At 41.5% G+C, this 15,878-nt stretch overlaps 1 protein-coding gene across 11 annotated transcripts in view; it reads right to left on the bottom strand.

Moving 5' to 3' along the window:
• Window positions 1-6,756: 6,756 nt before the first annotated feature.
• Window positions 6,757-15,878, bottom strand: part of MYO1B (myosin IB) — a 173,304-nt gene continuing 164,182 nt past the window's right edge. For all 11 annotated transcript variants that reach the window (XM_072742206.1, XM_072742207.1, XM_072742205.1 and 8 more), the window contains 4 exons: window positions 15,111-15,243; window positions 14,612-14,764; window positions 12,748-12,875; window positions 6,757-8,040 (listed from right to left, as the gene is read on the bottom strand). In XM_072742206.1, the coding sequence (XP_072598307.1) occupies window positions 7,917-8,040; window positions 12,748-12,875; window positions 14,612-14,764; window positions 15,111-15,243 (538 nt within the window). In that variant the 3' untranslated portion in view covers window positions 6,757-7,916. The remainder of the gene's footprint in view (window positions 8,041-12,747; window positions 12,876-14,611; window positions 14,765-15,110; window positions 15,244-15,878) is intronic.

Below are 15,878 nucleotides of genomic sequence, written 5' to 3' on the forward strand. Positions count from 1 at the left end.
AGTCTGCGAGCTTCTAGTCTGAAAGCGGTTTTAAACTTTAGGAAATTGTCAGCTCATTTTTAGGGGTGAGACCAGGCGAGTCAGACTTGATTACTCTGCTTAAATAGGACGCTGAACTGCCCCCTACTAGAAGTGAGGACTTCAGGAGAGCATTTGTAGTGATGAGCCCCAGGCGTTGTATGGAAGTGCTGAGTCATTATTATTCACCTGGAACGAATTTTACATGGCATGTCAACCAAGTGGAATTTACATTCAAACTTAAAGAAAAAGAATGTACACCTGAGAAAGGCAAATCTTGAAAATGTAACAGTCATATTCAATATCACAAATAAATAATGATGTATACATAGATTTAATAAATACTGATGTTGGAAATAGTTTCTTAAAAAAAAAAAAAAAAGACACCCGAATGGCAGTATTACCATATACGTTATGTTACTGAATAAAAAAGGCAGGCTGAATTTGTAGGTGGACTTCTTTCAGGTTTCTAAATGAAAAACATTTTTTTTTTCTACTATGCAATGCTGCAACAATCCTGTGGTGTCCCCTGTGTGTGGGAGCTTAGACTGATGCAAACTTATTTTCTATTTGACTTACAGACAAGACCCTAGCACCTTTCCAGGCAATTGGTTTTTACTGTTGCATAGAAGATGGAAGGTAAACTTGTTTCCCGTTGCCTACAATTTGCCCGTCATGGAAAGAAAAGATGCAGATGCCTTTCATGCTACTGAAAAACGCGCTACTAAATGCCTTTTCGGTGGTGTTCCTCTCTGCCCATTAAAATTTCAACTTCAGGAAAGCTGAATTTGTAACGATCATCTTAGAAAAGGCAAATTTAGCTCCTAATGGCACACAAGGGATTGGGTGATGGCAGGAAATTATTTAGAAACGGTTTTTAATTTAAAGAAGTGTGAGGCCACTACAGAAGGACTTCACTTCTGGTACCATCTGGTCTCATCTGTAAACTATTATTGCACGGGATTACCAGTTGTAAAAGACTGTGAAAATATTGTAAAACATTGTTAAGGAACTAGAAAAACCATCGGAGTTCTCTCACCACCAAAGGAACCGCATCTGAGGATCACAGTCCTACCTGAAAACAAAAGGAAAAATTCACATGCATGTGAATTCTTGTAAGATAGTAATTTTATGAAGATTTGAGGGAACACTTAAAGTGGGGATAATTAGTAATGTGGATAGAAACTATTGCGTCAATGGAAAACCAAAATAGCACGTAAAATTGGAAGTTTACTTTCTTCAGGGAAATATTTAATACTCTCCCCACATGATCCCATTAGGAATTCCCATGCCCAAAGCCCTGCGGCTCCAGAAAAGGGCTGACATTATGTTCATATTTTCAGGACTTTGATGAACTATGGCTATTCCAAATACCTGAATGTGTATTTATTAGTTTTAATGCTTTACTCCCTGCTTTCACAAGAGTTTAGGACCTCTGAGTTGTGAATTTCGCTTTTAAATGACCATGCCAACATGTTCCAGAGCTGTGAGAACACGGTTTACTACAGACACAAAGGGAATCTAATAGAATAGAGAACCTAGAAACAGTGCAATGGGGCAAGGATGGCCTTTTTAGTAAAAGGTGCCAGGTCCACTGGCTGTCCATGTGGGAAAGGAAAGAATCATGACTCCCTACTTTATACCATTCAAAAAAAGAAAAAATCCAGTAGACTAAAGAGCTAAATATGAAAGGCAAAACAATAAAACTTCTGAAAGAAACCACGAATATCTTCATAACCTTGAGCAAACAAATATTTCTTCAACAGGAAGCAAAATGTATGAACCATAAAGCAAAGAACTGGTGAATCCGACTACACTAAACCATGATGGATGCTCATCCAAAGGCACTGATAAGACAGTGAAAAGGTAACCAGAGACTGAGAAGATACGTGCCACACACGTATCTGCTAAAGGTCTCATCTCCAAAATAGAACTACAAATCAAAATGAAAAAGACAATCCCAGTGGGGGGAAAAAAAGGCAAACTACTCGAATAGGTACCTCACAAAAGATGATATGCAAATTATTAATACTGAAAAGGTATTGGAGCTCAGGAGTCAGCAGGAAAATGCAAATTAAAGCTAAGATCCGGGCAGCCCGAGTGGCTCAGCGGTTTAGCGCCGCCTTCAGCCCAGGGCCTGATCCTGGACACCCGGGATCAAGTCCCACGTCGGGCTCCCTGCATGGAGCCTGCTTCTCCCTCTGCCTGGGTCTCTGCCTCTCTCTCTCTCATGAATAAATAAAATTTAAAAAAATTTTAAAAAAATAAATAAAGCTAAGATCATCAGACGGACCAAAAGTAAAGACTGACAGTATCAGGTGGGGCAGGGATGGAGAGCAAGGGCAACCCCCACACTGCCGGTGGGGTTGTCAACTGTTACAGGACCTTTGGACGTCAGTTGGATGGAATCTACTAAAGGTGGACGTAAGCGTCCCCTATGACCCCGCGGCTTTAGTCTATATCCAGTGGGTATGTGGGCAGATATTTCCCAACAGGTACAAGTGTACAAGGATGTCTGCAGCAGTGCCATGCATCACAGGGAAATGCCCCGTCAACAGGAAATTGCAGCCTACCTACACCACGAAGCGTTCTACAGGCAGAACCAACTAGCTACAGGCAACGCGAGTGACTTTCACAGTTACAATGCTGAATGAAAAAGGCCAGAAGGAAGAGCATATAGTGTATGATTCCCTCTATATGAAGCAAAAATAAATAACATTACAAGAATAATACCCCAAAACAAAAGAAGGACAAAACTAATATATGGTACTAGAAAACCAGGGAAAGCTGCTTTCGTGGGGACTTGTTTGGGGTGCTAGTTACATGGAAGTGTTTACCTTGTAAAAATTCTTTGATAGGTATGTTCCTGGTATGTGTACATGTATTTGTGTATGTCATTAAAAAATATACGTTTTTAAAGAGAATATGCCAGGCCTGTTAATTAGTGAGAAAAAGGAAGAAAGAAAAGGAGCAAAGAGAAAAGAGGTTGGGGTGAGTATAAAATAATGAACGATTTTGGGGGTCATCTTAAATGTTCTCAACAGAAGAAAAAAGATTACAGCTATACGAGGTGACGGATGTTATGGTGGCAATCCTTTCACCATGTACACATATATCAAATCATCATGTTATCCATCTAAAGCTACTAGAATGTAGCATGTCCAATATATTTCAAGACCTGACAAAAGAAAACTTAAGTGAAACAAGGTGGCTGGTTGATCGGTTTCTTTCACTCAGTGTTGCCAGGCCTTTGGGTGAATATGGAATTAAATTCTGTTCCCAGTTTCCTCCTTAAATGCTGAGAAGCGGACACTGTTTTCCTTGGTTACATAGTTAGATTTTTGTTGAATTTTATGGAGCTGAGCAGTGGAGATCTGGCCACCATGGCAGCAAAAAAAAAAGTTAATGAGGAAGAGATTGTGGTTTATGCTGCTCTGTGATTAACTCCAGATTTTGAAAATGATCTTCAAACCAAAGAGAATGAGGCAAACAATTCCAAGATTTGCAGGAAACCAACTCAAAAACAATTAATTTTCTACTGAGTGGCTATTGGAATAGAAGCTGATGAGACCAGGAAGGAAGCACCAGCTTGTCAAGGCGGTGGCTCCCCGAGGGGCAGCCAGCCCAGGGCCTGAGAACGGTCGGACGGCACGTCCCGGAGCCGTTACAGGGAGACCCAGGGAGCCCCCCAGTGCTGCCAGATGAACTCAACAGCAGGTCTCCAAACGGACAATGGAAACTTACAGCTGTTTTTCCCACTGGGAGGAAAGAGGAGCAGAACTACTGTCCTTCGTTCTCTCCCTTTTCATCCCCTGCTCCCGAGTGGATGCAGTCGTCAGCGGGAAAACAACACCCAGCTTGACCACACAAGGCTCTTACTACGATGCCTTCTCGTAGAAACTTAATAATGGTTTACATTAGGAATCCACAAAACCCTTCCCCAGCAGTATATACCATTCTAAAGAGTGCTCGTTCCTCGGATAGGTCAGTAAACCTAAACACCTTGCCTCTTCCGGGAGAAACAGCGTATAAAACAGACGTTGTCGTCTATCCTATCTAGGCTAAGGATTTTGAACCATATCCTAATTACCATAACTATACTTAATTACATGAATTTGAGAGTTCTCGCTCAGCATACTAATTGAGATGGCACAGTGAAACCCTTTATCCTCCTAGGTTCCAGCCAAATCCTGATGCTGAGGACGTGCCTATGGTTCTCAGAACTCTCAGGCCTGGCGCTTTGGGACCACAGACACACCCCGCAACCCCTGGGGTATGAGGAAAGGTTTTCAAACTCGAGCTGACGGCTTTACACGAGTCCTGCGTCCAGGTTATTATGCCAAGATTGGGGAATCCCCAGCGGGAACCAGTCTATTCGAGAGTAGCTTTCCCACCTTCCCTTCTTGCCCCGCGGGAGCTGGAAGTCCAAGTCAAGGGTAGAGTGTCAGTCACGCTGCAAATGTGGCATGATCACGGTCTGACTTTTGGTACTCATTACCTGGTCACCTTTTTCAAGCACAACATCTCTTCGCCTAGACCTACAAGTCACTCTAGGGATTGGGCAACGGCGTGGTGACAGAGCCAGAGAAGGCAGGGGATCTGGAGGGGCACCGATATTTTGATTCTCCATTGCAGGACAGTGGTAGAGATTCAAAGATGAAGGGGTATTGGCTGCTCGCCCATCCCACTGGGCAATGCCACGGTGACGTCCAGTCAGGCACCGGGTGGGCAGCAGTGGCAGGTCTGGCCCGCGACGCACTGTGCAGCTACAGAGACGCTCCAGGCCAGTTCTGAGACCCGAGGGCGTGCATCAGAATCCCTCCCAGAGGACCCGTTAAGGCAGATGGCTGTGCAGCCACAGAGAAGCTCTGGTATTTTCCTTGCTGGTTCTCAAACTGTAATATGCTTCATTACCTGGTGATTTTAAGTGCCTGTTTTCAAACTCTGTCCTGGAGATTCTGATTCAGTGGGGAAGGGGTAGGGCCCAGGAATCTGCACAGTTGCTTGGTTGTGTTTTAAAAACAAGCTTTCCTTGTGATTTTGGCCCACTCTAAGCTCATGATTGAAAACCAGAGCTTAAATATTCTGAGCTGAAAATCTCAAAATAATTGCTCTCAGCAAGGACATTTACCTTAATCACTAGCATTTGCTCCATATGGAAAAAAAAGGAGGCAGGGAGGGGGTGGTGGGTGGAGTAATTGGATAATGGACATTAAGGAGGGCACATGATGTAATGAGCACTGGGTGTTATATAAGACTGATGACTCACTGAACTCTACTTCTGAAACTAATAATATATTATATGTTAACAGAATTTATTTTTTAAAATATTTATTTGTTCATGAGAGACACACAGAGACAGGCAAAGATGTAGGCAGAGGGAGAAGCAGGCTCCACACAGGGAGCCCAATGTGGGACTCAATCCCAGGACCCTGGGATCACGACCTGAGCCAAAGGCAGACGCTCAACTGCTGAGCCAACCAAGTGCCCTTGTTAATTGAATTTAAATAAAAATATTCTTTAAAAAGAGGTGGGGGGGGGGGTAAGGAGGCATCACTACATGTATCAAAAACATTAAGAACTCTCACTTCCAATCTGTACTGTTCAAGGACTCTCTCCCCAGCTGGTGAACTTGGTTTAGGATACTCCAAGGAGACACATTTCATCTTGGTGCCTAAGGAAGCTTTCTTGCTAAGATTTGGAAAAACTTTTATGACCAAAAATTATTTTGAGTATTTCAATGACAACACTAGAAGTGATGGATTACATGCAAAAACACTGTCATTTAAAACTACTTTGTAGAGATATTTTTAAATCCTTACAGAACTCCTACCATAAAGTTTGAGATTAAATGGCTTCTCTAATGAAATTAAACTCTGGGAAATGTATTGCTGCTGATGGCTGTTGTTGCTAATCATCATGATGAACATCGGCAAATGGGAAAATTTAACAAGTCGATCTGTGGTATATTGGTCCTTTCTGTCCTGGATTTAACTTTGCATTAAGGAAACAACCCAGTGATGAGCAGGAGGGAACTGGATTAATGCATCCAGGTAAGAGAAGACTGTGCCATAGTAAAAAAAAAAAAAAAAGAAAAAAAGAAAAGAAAAAAAAGAGCATAGAGCAAAAAAGACAAAGAACAGAGTCTATAGAGTATTAGCTTTTGTCTACTACAGCAGGAGATAAGAATCTATATTTTTATTTTGTTTTGGAAGCATAGGCATAAAGCAGCACAGAAGCGAAAACAGTGGTTAATTTGGGGGGCACAGGAACTGAGCAGGTGGGGGAGTGATGGGATGGAGAATTTGCACTGTATTTCTGTTTATAGTTGCACGTTGAACAGCGTGAATGTATTACACACTTAAAAAAATATTTTTTTAAAAACACCTCTCAGTTCCAAATTTCTACTCATGTATTTCAGGAACTACCAATCTACCATTCTAGCTGCATGCTGCAGAAAACTGAGAGAAAGTAAGGCTACCCTCTACCTGCACCAGTAAACACAAAGGCTTCTGAGAATTTCTTTTTGGGAGCAATTTTTTTTAAGTACAAGAATAAGAAGAAAGTCCCCCAAAAATAGTTTCAGTGAATGGTTCTGATTTATAAAAAGTCAGTGAAATTCAATGACACAAAAAATACACGACGTTTGAACGACAAAGCCTTTCGGTGCGATAGGACATTGACACACGCCATGAGAAAACAGCCTGAAATACAAAAATACAGCTGTGATCCAGGAAATGGCACCAAATTAGAGCGGTTTTATTATTTAACATACCAATGTATATACATTATCCTCCCGAATAAGAAACAGTTTGATTCCAAAGTTTAAAATGTTGTTTCCAAAATGAATCCTTATTGTAAGTTTGAAAAAACAAAAAAGTTCTGCAAATTAACATGAACAATTTTGATCCTTCACTACAATATGCACCCTGTACCAATCACCTCTTTCATACAAAATGTGTATTATAAATAAAACTTTCAAAAAAGATCTTGGATGATTATTGCACGTCGTACAGAATGCTTGCCGCTCTCTGAAAGGCTTTCAGCCCTTGACTGCTTTCACTGTTTAAAATATTGGCCTCTGTAGGATCATAGATGAGGTTTACCAGAAACAGGAAACTATAATCTTACCGGACTACTTCTGTCACTTTTTCTACAATAAGAATGACTGTTTTCTACTGTTAAAAGCAACGACAAGATCCAGACAAATTGAAAGTCCTGTTCAAACGTCAGTTTTCTCTTTTCAAGTAGAAACCACTCGAAGAGGCATTTTGCTGGGTCATGTATTTCTACTTTCTAGGACCAGCCCTTATTTAAGTGTATTTGTTAAAGGTCACACCGCAGGATTTGGAATAACGCTGGCCATCAGCAACATTTACTATCTGGGTTTCAAGGTCTTCAACCTCTCTTCACACTAGTAAAGGCCACGCAAGTCAGCCAGGATGCCATGGCCTGGAAAGCAAGAGCCTTCCTAACCAGCTTCGTGTCATCCAGCACAGCACCTAGCAAAGAGCAGGCCCTCAATAAATACCTGATGAACGGATGCACTAACCCTTGGGACCATTTCCTCTACTTAGAAATAGTAACGATTTATGAGTAATACGTTGATCTTGGGTACACTGAACTAACATGATGGCTAAACAAAGAGCACACAGGACATGGCACAGACACCGTTAGCTTCTATAATCCTGTCCCAGGACAGCCTGCATATTTTAAGGGTTAAAACTATTCCAATAATAAAAATTGATTAGTCAAATATTTTTATTTTGCCAAGGGTCTCTAACAGTATTGGCCTTTGGCAATCCCCAAACATACAATGAACCCCAAACAAAACAAAACAAAACAAAATTGCACTATTACAAGGAAACGAGTCCGTGAAAGCAGAGAGGAGGAGCCAGTTAAGGAACAGCCACTTCAAGGAGACGGTTGTTTTTTCGTTTGCACGTTGGGACACTCCCGTTTTTCTGGTTGCCCTGAATAAACTTCACACATACTTTATCCTGTCTGAACTGCACCAGGAACCTACAGGAAAAGAAGAGGACAAATTATAAGAAAAGTACACACGGGGCAGTGGATGATGACGCTAGCATGAACTTTTGTTCCCTGGTGGATATTGACCTTGACGAGTATTCCCACTTCCCATCAGCACTTCCTGCAGTCACCACTTGGCCCCAAGGAAACCGAAGTTCATTAACTCACCACATTCCGGTAAGAAGGGCTAAGAAGAACTATTTCCACGTTTCACATGGGAAGACCAACATGCTATTCTCCTATTTCTCTCCATTTTTGCATAGAGAACATATAAGTGGGGTGGGGGTGGGGGGCGTGTCCTATGAAATTATCAACAATTTGAGAAAATGAACTGAAAAATTTCAGGAAAGGGGTCTAGAAACCCTCCAGACTGTGATTTCCAAACACTGGCTCCTCACCTATTTCCTGAACAATTCTTGTCATGTCCACATGCTATATTAATTGTTGTTTCTACTGTAAATAAATAAATATACTCAAAATATGGAAGAATAATAAAATCACCAGCTTGATCTGCCCCTTATGTTTTTAAATATCCATTAAATAGATATTAAAAAATATCTATGTAAAGCTATAAAATTTATGAGCTCTATCAGTGTACACCCAAAGCCACCTCTTACCCTACCAGAAATACATGTGCTACACCACGGGAACCATATTCTAGTCTAAATCTTTCCTTTCACAGACCATCAGGGATCAAGTGTCTGTCCACAAGATTATTCATCACGCGTTCCTTCCACAAACATACCGCCTTCCCCCTGGGTGACGGCCATGAGCGACACCTTACGTTTGCAGTGAGGTCCCCACCCGCAAGGCTGGCATCCCTGCAGAGGCAGGAGAGTGGCACGGCTGGTCCAGAACCCAGGCCGTCCTACCTCAAAGCTAGCGTTCTTCTCTCCACCATAAGAGTCAGTACAGTGGCATCATGTTGCCGGTATGCCTCTCAGGGCACGGTTTTCTGAGTTGCTGGCATGTAGCTGAGTCACCCCAACAACGATGTGATAGATCACATGCTCCCTGGATCCACCACAACAGCAAACATCAGAACAGCTCTGTTGTGTACACATTAGTCTCTGTGTCAAGGTCTACAGAGCCCGTGCTTCACAAACATTATCTACTGGAGTGAAATGTGACACGGAAGCTCCTGATTTATCAGCTGGTTTAATGGGATAGGACTTCCGAGCTTCTAAATGGGCTGTTTCTTTACAACTGCAGTCACTGAATAACAGGGCTATAATTCCAAAATTGCATCATAGATAATACACACCTGTATCTAGGTGCCTCAAAGAAAAAAAGCACCTTTTGAATCTAATGCCAATACACACATTTAAGAAATTGAATCTTTTGACATCTGACCACTTTTAGTATAATAAAGCAGAGGGGGTTCTCTTCCTGTAACTTTAGCATTGGCTGTCTTCACATTCAGGATTCATGAGGCAATTCACTCCGGAAACAACAATAATAGTGAAGGTGTACTAGGTATTTATCAAGCACCAAGCGCTGTTCCTAGTCGGCTACTTATATTAATGCAACTTTAAAATAATCTTATGAGGCAAGTAATATTATTTATGTCTATTTCACAGAATAGAAAACTGAAGCATGGCCCACAGTATGGACATGTACTCAGAGATTCATTCTCCAGCAAACAACAGTGTTGAATGCATTAGAACTTCACAGCAGAAAGAATTTAGATGATTTGTTCTGATTTAAAATATTCACAAAAACAACTGTGTAAGTTAAAATGATATATATCTACGTCTCTGTGTGTGTGTGTATACATGTACATATACATGCATATACTTAAAATCTTTAATAGAACAAATTCACTTTGGTATTTTTCAACACATTCAGGACTTCGTTTTTAGAAATTTTTTTTAGAAATATTATACATTTCATTTAAGGTCATCCTTAAAATGCAATCTATTTATGGACTGAAAAGTTTGAGAGTTTAAGGACTAGGAATTACAACTTAGGTTAAAACGGCTCTAAGGAGTAAATAGGACTTTGACTCTCCTCCTGGAAACTGACATCCAGTTTTTCCATCATGACCACAGAGACTGGGTTTGTTAAAATAATTACTTCTCTTCTGAAAAGGTCACACTTCTGAGGAAGGCGTAGGTCGCTGAACTGCACGCTATTTATATGCTAATCTGTAGAGTTGGCAGTGAAATGGATTGAAGCCACTTTGGGCTGAAAAACATACATCATGGGCACTCCCCACCCATGACTTTGTAAAATTCTGTTTAAATTTAAAATGGTCTCCAAGGAGGTGTATAATCCCTGCTTATGAGCTCTAAGGGTCATGAAACTAAGGCTACCTCAGCCCCTGCTCTGCCACAGCTCCCCACCTGGGTAGGCAGGTGCCCACAAGTGCCAGGCGGGGTTTCATCTGTTATTTTGTTTCTATGAAACCAACCAACGATTAAGAATTGGAGAAAGAAAGGTGCTATGGATTGGTTTACAATGCTACCAAATGTCTTGTTTTCTTCGCACAGCCACCCTGCAAACTGGCACACAAGGGTGTGTACTGAAAGCTGACACATCCAGAACATCGTACCCCTCTCTGTGACAAGGCCGGGTCTCTGCCCCCACACACAAACGATCCCACGATCATGTGCCCCACACAAAAACTGTGAGAACCACCAAAGGGGTTCTGTGGTTGCTTACGTAGGAGCAACACGGCTCGCGCTATCCTCTCAGGAGAGGCATGATGTGCAACAAGATGGCATATCTGGGAAGAGCGGTAGTAAAGAAAGATTGTGCATTTTCACCAGCGAATACTTTCTTTACAGCGGGGGCGGTGTTCCTACAATATGAGATTGGGAAATGCTTGAAAGCAGCAATCCTTTGTGGCCTGGATGTTGATGTGACTTCTCTGTAAAGACAGCCTCATTAATGTAGGGAGCCAACCCTGAGGCTGCTTCAACCACACACCAAGGAGCTCCTGCTTCTGGGACACACAGGATCTTCCCAGGATCGGTGGGAATTACCAGTTTGCACCAGAACAGAAGCCCTGCATCCCAAGCTACGAAACATTTCAGCTAAAGGGAGTTTAAAGTTCTAATGGGCCCTCAGGAGTTAAAATCTTGCCTGCAGCCTGACTAGTCATTATATTTCTTCTCTAATACTCTTTGTTTACTAAAAAAGGACCCAACGACAAGAAAAGTTAGTCCAAACCTCAAGTTCCAACGCAGAGGATACATAAAGGTCAACTTCCCACTAGTCTAAATACCATTCTTAGAGTACAATGTGCATAGACGATGAACCTAAGGTTTTGTAAATCCTAAAACATCAAGGAGTTAGTGTGGCTTACAGAGGGATAAAGATGGGTATGAGTTTATTTTAGAAAGACTTTTTAGAAAGAAGTGAAATAGAATAGGCTGGCAAAATCTTAATGAGAAAATAAAATCATTTCTTGAGCAATCTGGTGATGTCAATTCTTACCATACATGCAAAGAAGTACGTAAGCAGGTAGTAAACGATCTATTGAAAGGTAAAGTAGCCAATCAAGTATCAATCAGCATAGTAACTCAAATTCATTCAAATGATCTCATATTGATAGATTTAGTAAGGGGGGGGATGCTCCAACCTGCACGTAAATGATCAGTCTCTATAATCAGAGCCCTACTGTGAAGCAAAGAAAAAAGGGAAATTTCAGATTTATATATAGCAGTCTTAGCACACTAGTCAACCCTTGTGACTATGGAAAGCTTATTCTGTAACTCTAGTTGTCTATATGTGAAAAAAAAGGCATCGCAAATGCAACACATCCACAACAGCACTTTTGATTTCACCCCACCCTGGCCACCCCCAAACCCTTCCTTCTTCAATCTATTGCAGTAAATGCTACCACCGTTTGGGCTCAGGCCCCAAACCTTGCATCCAACCTGATAATAAGTCCTCTTGTTTTCCTCCAAATTAATTTGGAATCTGAATTTCTCACTACTTCCCACTCACACCCTAGCCTAAGTCATCCTAGACAACTCAGAGAAGCTGCTCATCTTTTTTCTCCTATTTTCTATTTTCTCTCCTATTTTCTCACTATTGCCTCCCAAGAGCTGTTTTCCATATTGCAGCCAAAGCAATCTTTGAAAATCACAAATGGGATCATGCCATCCCCCCTGGCTTAAAACGTGTAATGGCATTCCATCATCTACAGTAAAATCCCAGCTCCTAACCTCAGCTGCCAAGCTCTGGCCGGGTCTCTGCCTGTCTCTCCAGAATCTTCCTACCATTCCACTCTACCACTTTCTCTCCAGTGTCAGGGCCGCCTTTGTACCTGCTGCCCCCTGCCCTGGACGGTACCTCCTGAGATTCTTGCCTGGCTCACTCCCTTGACTCCAGTCTCGACTCAAGTGTCACTGCATCAAAGGGGCCTCCCTGACCTCCCTGTCAAAAACAGTACCCTCTGGCCCTTACCCTGCTTTGTTTCCCTCCACAAGCACTTGTCACAAACTACAGTACTATCACCTATTTCTTATTTATGCATATTTGTCTCTGCCACCAGGATGTCAGGGACATGAAGCCAAGGACCTGACCAGCACCCTTCACTGCCCATCCACCATCTAGAACAAATACCAGACACACACTTGCTCCCTAAAGGTAGTGATCGCATAAATGGATGAGATCGGAGTCTCATCCATTTGATCAAAGCAATAAAGCTAAAGGTGAAATGGCACATTCAAACGATGATGCACATACTCGTCTGAAATTTCAATATTGAGCTTCTGTTTGGTTTGGCTGAGAGTCGTCCGATACAGCTTGGTGGCCATTTCAATCAGGTGATCACTGCTGAAGAGAAAGTCTCCTTTACTAGCTGCTTCCGAGCCCTACAAGGACAAAGCAAGAGTCAGGCTATCATAATTAAAAGGCAGCTTAGGAGGTAAATGTTTACAGGTTTGGCCGAACACATATTTACAGCCTCTTTAAAACATCAGCTACTGGAGTCCACTCTTCCAAATACACAGTAACAACAAAAGCGGTATTTCTTCCAACTTGCTCAGAGCACTTTTAGTAAGGTTACCTAACCTCATGCTGCCCCAAAAGTTGGTGGATGGGCCAGAGGCACCTCAACACCACCTGGGAGCTTGTTAGAAAAGCAGAACCTCGGGTCTGCCACAGGCCTGCTGACGAGGAACCGCAGCAGGATCCCTGAGTGATTTGTTTGCACATTCAGGCTTGAGAAGCACTGACCTAACCTATAGCTCATTCTGAAGGCGCTATTTAAAAACATTCCTCAGTGATTCAGTTAAAAAAAAAAAAAAAAAAAAACAACCAAGAATAACAACACTTCCAACAAACATCCTAGGGCAGTGGCTCTTCCCCTAAGCTACACAAGGGAGCTTGCAAAAAGTAGGATGTTGTGCCTCATTCCAAGAAACTCTGATTTGGTGGGACTGGGGCATGGCCAGGCATCAGCATTATTATTATAAAGTGTAATCAAGGCTCAGAATCACTGTTGTAGAACTGGATGTGCTCTCTTGGAGTTAAGATCCACAGTAGGGAAAACAGGCTGAACCAAGCTTATGGGATTTTCCTAACTGTAGACACAGCAAGATAGATGCACCATCACCTAGACCAACGTCCCTAAAGATGATTAATACTTGCTCACATCTGCTTATTCAGTGACTATTTATTATACGATCAGAACTATACATATAACTATACATGTACATCTCATTTAATCCTTTTAACAACACTATGAAGTAGTACTACCATTTGAAGGAGGAGAAAAATTCAGTAGGCACATGGAAGTTCCATGATTTGGCAAAGGTCACAGTAAAATTAGTAAGACCAACTCCAGAGCCTACATTCTTAGCTAGTCCATTTAAATCAGGAGGTCCTAGTTAAGCTAAAAAAAAAAAAAGCACAGAATGTTGCACAGAATGTTAAAAGGTCTGCAGGTCAAAATGGTTAGGCAGTTGTTTTATTGTGGTTGCATTCTTTAACTAAAAATTCACAAGTTAGGGTAGCCCGGGTGGCTCAGCGGTTTAGTGCCGCCTTTGGCCCAGGGCATGATCCTGGGGTCCTGGGATTGAGTCCTGCATGGGGCTCCCTGCACGGAGCCTGCTTCTCCCTCTGCCTGTGTCTCTGCTGCTCTGTCTTTCTGTGTCTCTCATGAATGAATAAATAAAATCTTTAAAAAAATAAAAAATTTTTTAAAAATTCACAAGTTAAAGATGAACAAGGGGGCATTTACTAAGTTGGTAGAGAGAATAAACAACAGGGGGAAGCATAAAACACCCTGATATTTCCACGAAATTATACTCAAAATCATGCACAACGCAGTGAGTGCAAACCAAAACTGCTCAGTGAAACTGGAACTCAACGACAAGGTAATAAATGTGATTAAGTAATTTCAGTTAATCAATTTCAATTATCGAAAAACCAAGCCTGAGATTTTACATGGGAGTGAATATAGCCAAAATTTGCAAATCAGTAAGAAGTTTATGTATTGTAAGCTTCAAGTAGGAACATTACTCAGATGTGGAAAATTAGAATTCACTGGCTCAGAGATTGGGCAAATGCAGAAATCTTTCAGTCAAATCAATAGTTGAAACTTTACCTCTTTGAGGTGGACGGCAAAGAAGCCATCGTTTTGTGAGCTCATGGACACTTTGGTCACATCCACCAAAGGAACCTCTGACTTGATCTGCCCCGACTTTTGATCAGCAAGGAGGAGATTGTTATTTGTTAAGAGGAAAATCCGGGATGTGCTCTAAAACAAAACGAAAAAAATAAGGATGTAAAACCAATGATCAAAAATACCCCAAGTGGTCCACGAGCTTCAAACATTCGTTTATTTGTAGAAACACCCATTTTATTCCGTATCTTCCAGCACGCAGACTTACATAACTAGAAACACCCTAAAAACATAGACAATATATCTTAAGTCATGAAAGTTTCAGAGAACAAGCAATATTTCACCTAAGCTTAAAGGTTAAGGGGAAACAGCTTCCTGTACAGGAACTCTACAGAGAATATAAAATGCAAATCTGAATAATCAGAAAACTGAAGATGACTGTCCCAACACTCCTTACAGGTCTTCAGGGTTCGTGTGTTACCTTCCCATTGGCACGGTTAATTTTGTTCACAACTTCAGCAATGATAATCTTTTCTTCAATGGCATCCTTGAGTTTCTTATACTTGGGATTCTTGTTGATTTCCAGGTAGGCTCCTTGGAATGGTTGCCCAACGCTACGGGGAAAAAACATTCCTTCACATTAGAAACAGTTCCCAATGGAGGCATCACTGAATAAAGGTAAAAGACGTCAGCCGAATCTGAAGAGTGTCACTTTGTCAGAGTTAATTTTATACATCCTATACATGTCCTAAATAAAAGCTGGAAATGAAACCTTAAGCCTATTTCAGCATTTTGCTGAAATAAGCCTATTTATTTTTTATAATATATAATTATATAAAATATAATTAAGCCTATTTCACCTTAAGCATTTTGTAGGTAGGAGTTTGGTAAAGATCTTATCGTATGGAACAATCATGATAGAAACCAGTCACAAGAAAGAGAGCCGAGCCCCAAGGACATGGTCTCGTGTGAAGGGAAAGGCAATTCCTTCTAATTGGCTAACAGAAAGTTAACAGCTGCCCACAAAGGACTTCCAGTGCCTTTCAACACTATGTGGCGATGGAGAAAAGAGCACAGATAATTAGCATCACCTGCTTCAAAGAAAAACTTCATTTTCTTGCAGAGAATAAGAAAATCAAGAGGCTGTCTGGGGGAGAACAGGGCAAGAACAACCACTTTAGAAGAGAACTACAGAGCACTTAATATAACCATGGATCTCTGGCTCTAAATAGGCAATATGTGAAAGGGG

Source organism: Vulpes vulpes, chromosome 16 (genome assembly GCF_048418805.1).
Source record: "Vulpes vulpes isolate BD-2025 chromosome 16, VulVul3, whole genome shotgun sequence".
In the NCBI taxonomy this organism is placed as follows: domain Eukaryota; kingdom Metazoa; phylum Chordata; class Mammalia; order Carnivora; family Canidae; genus Vulpes; species Vulpes vulpes.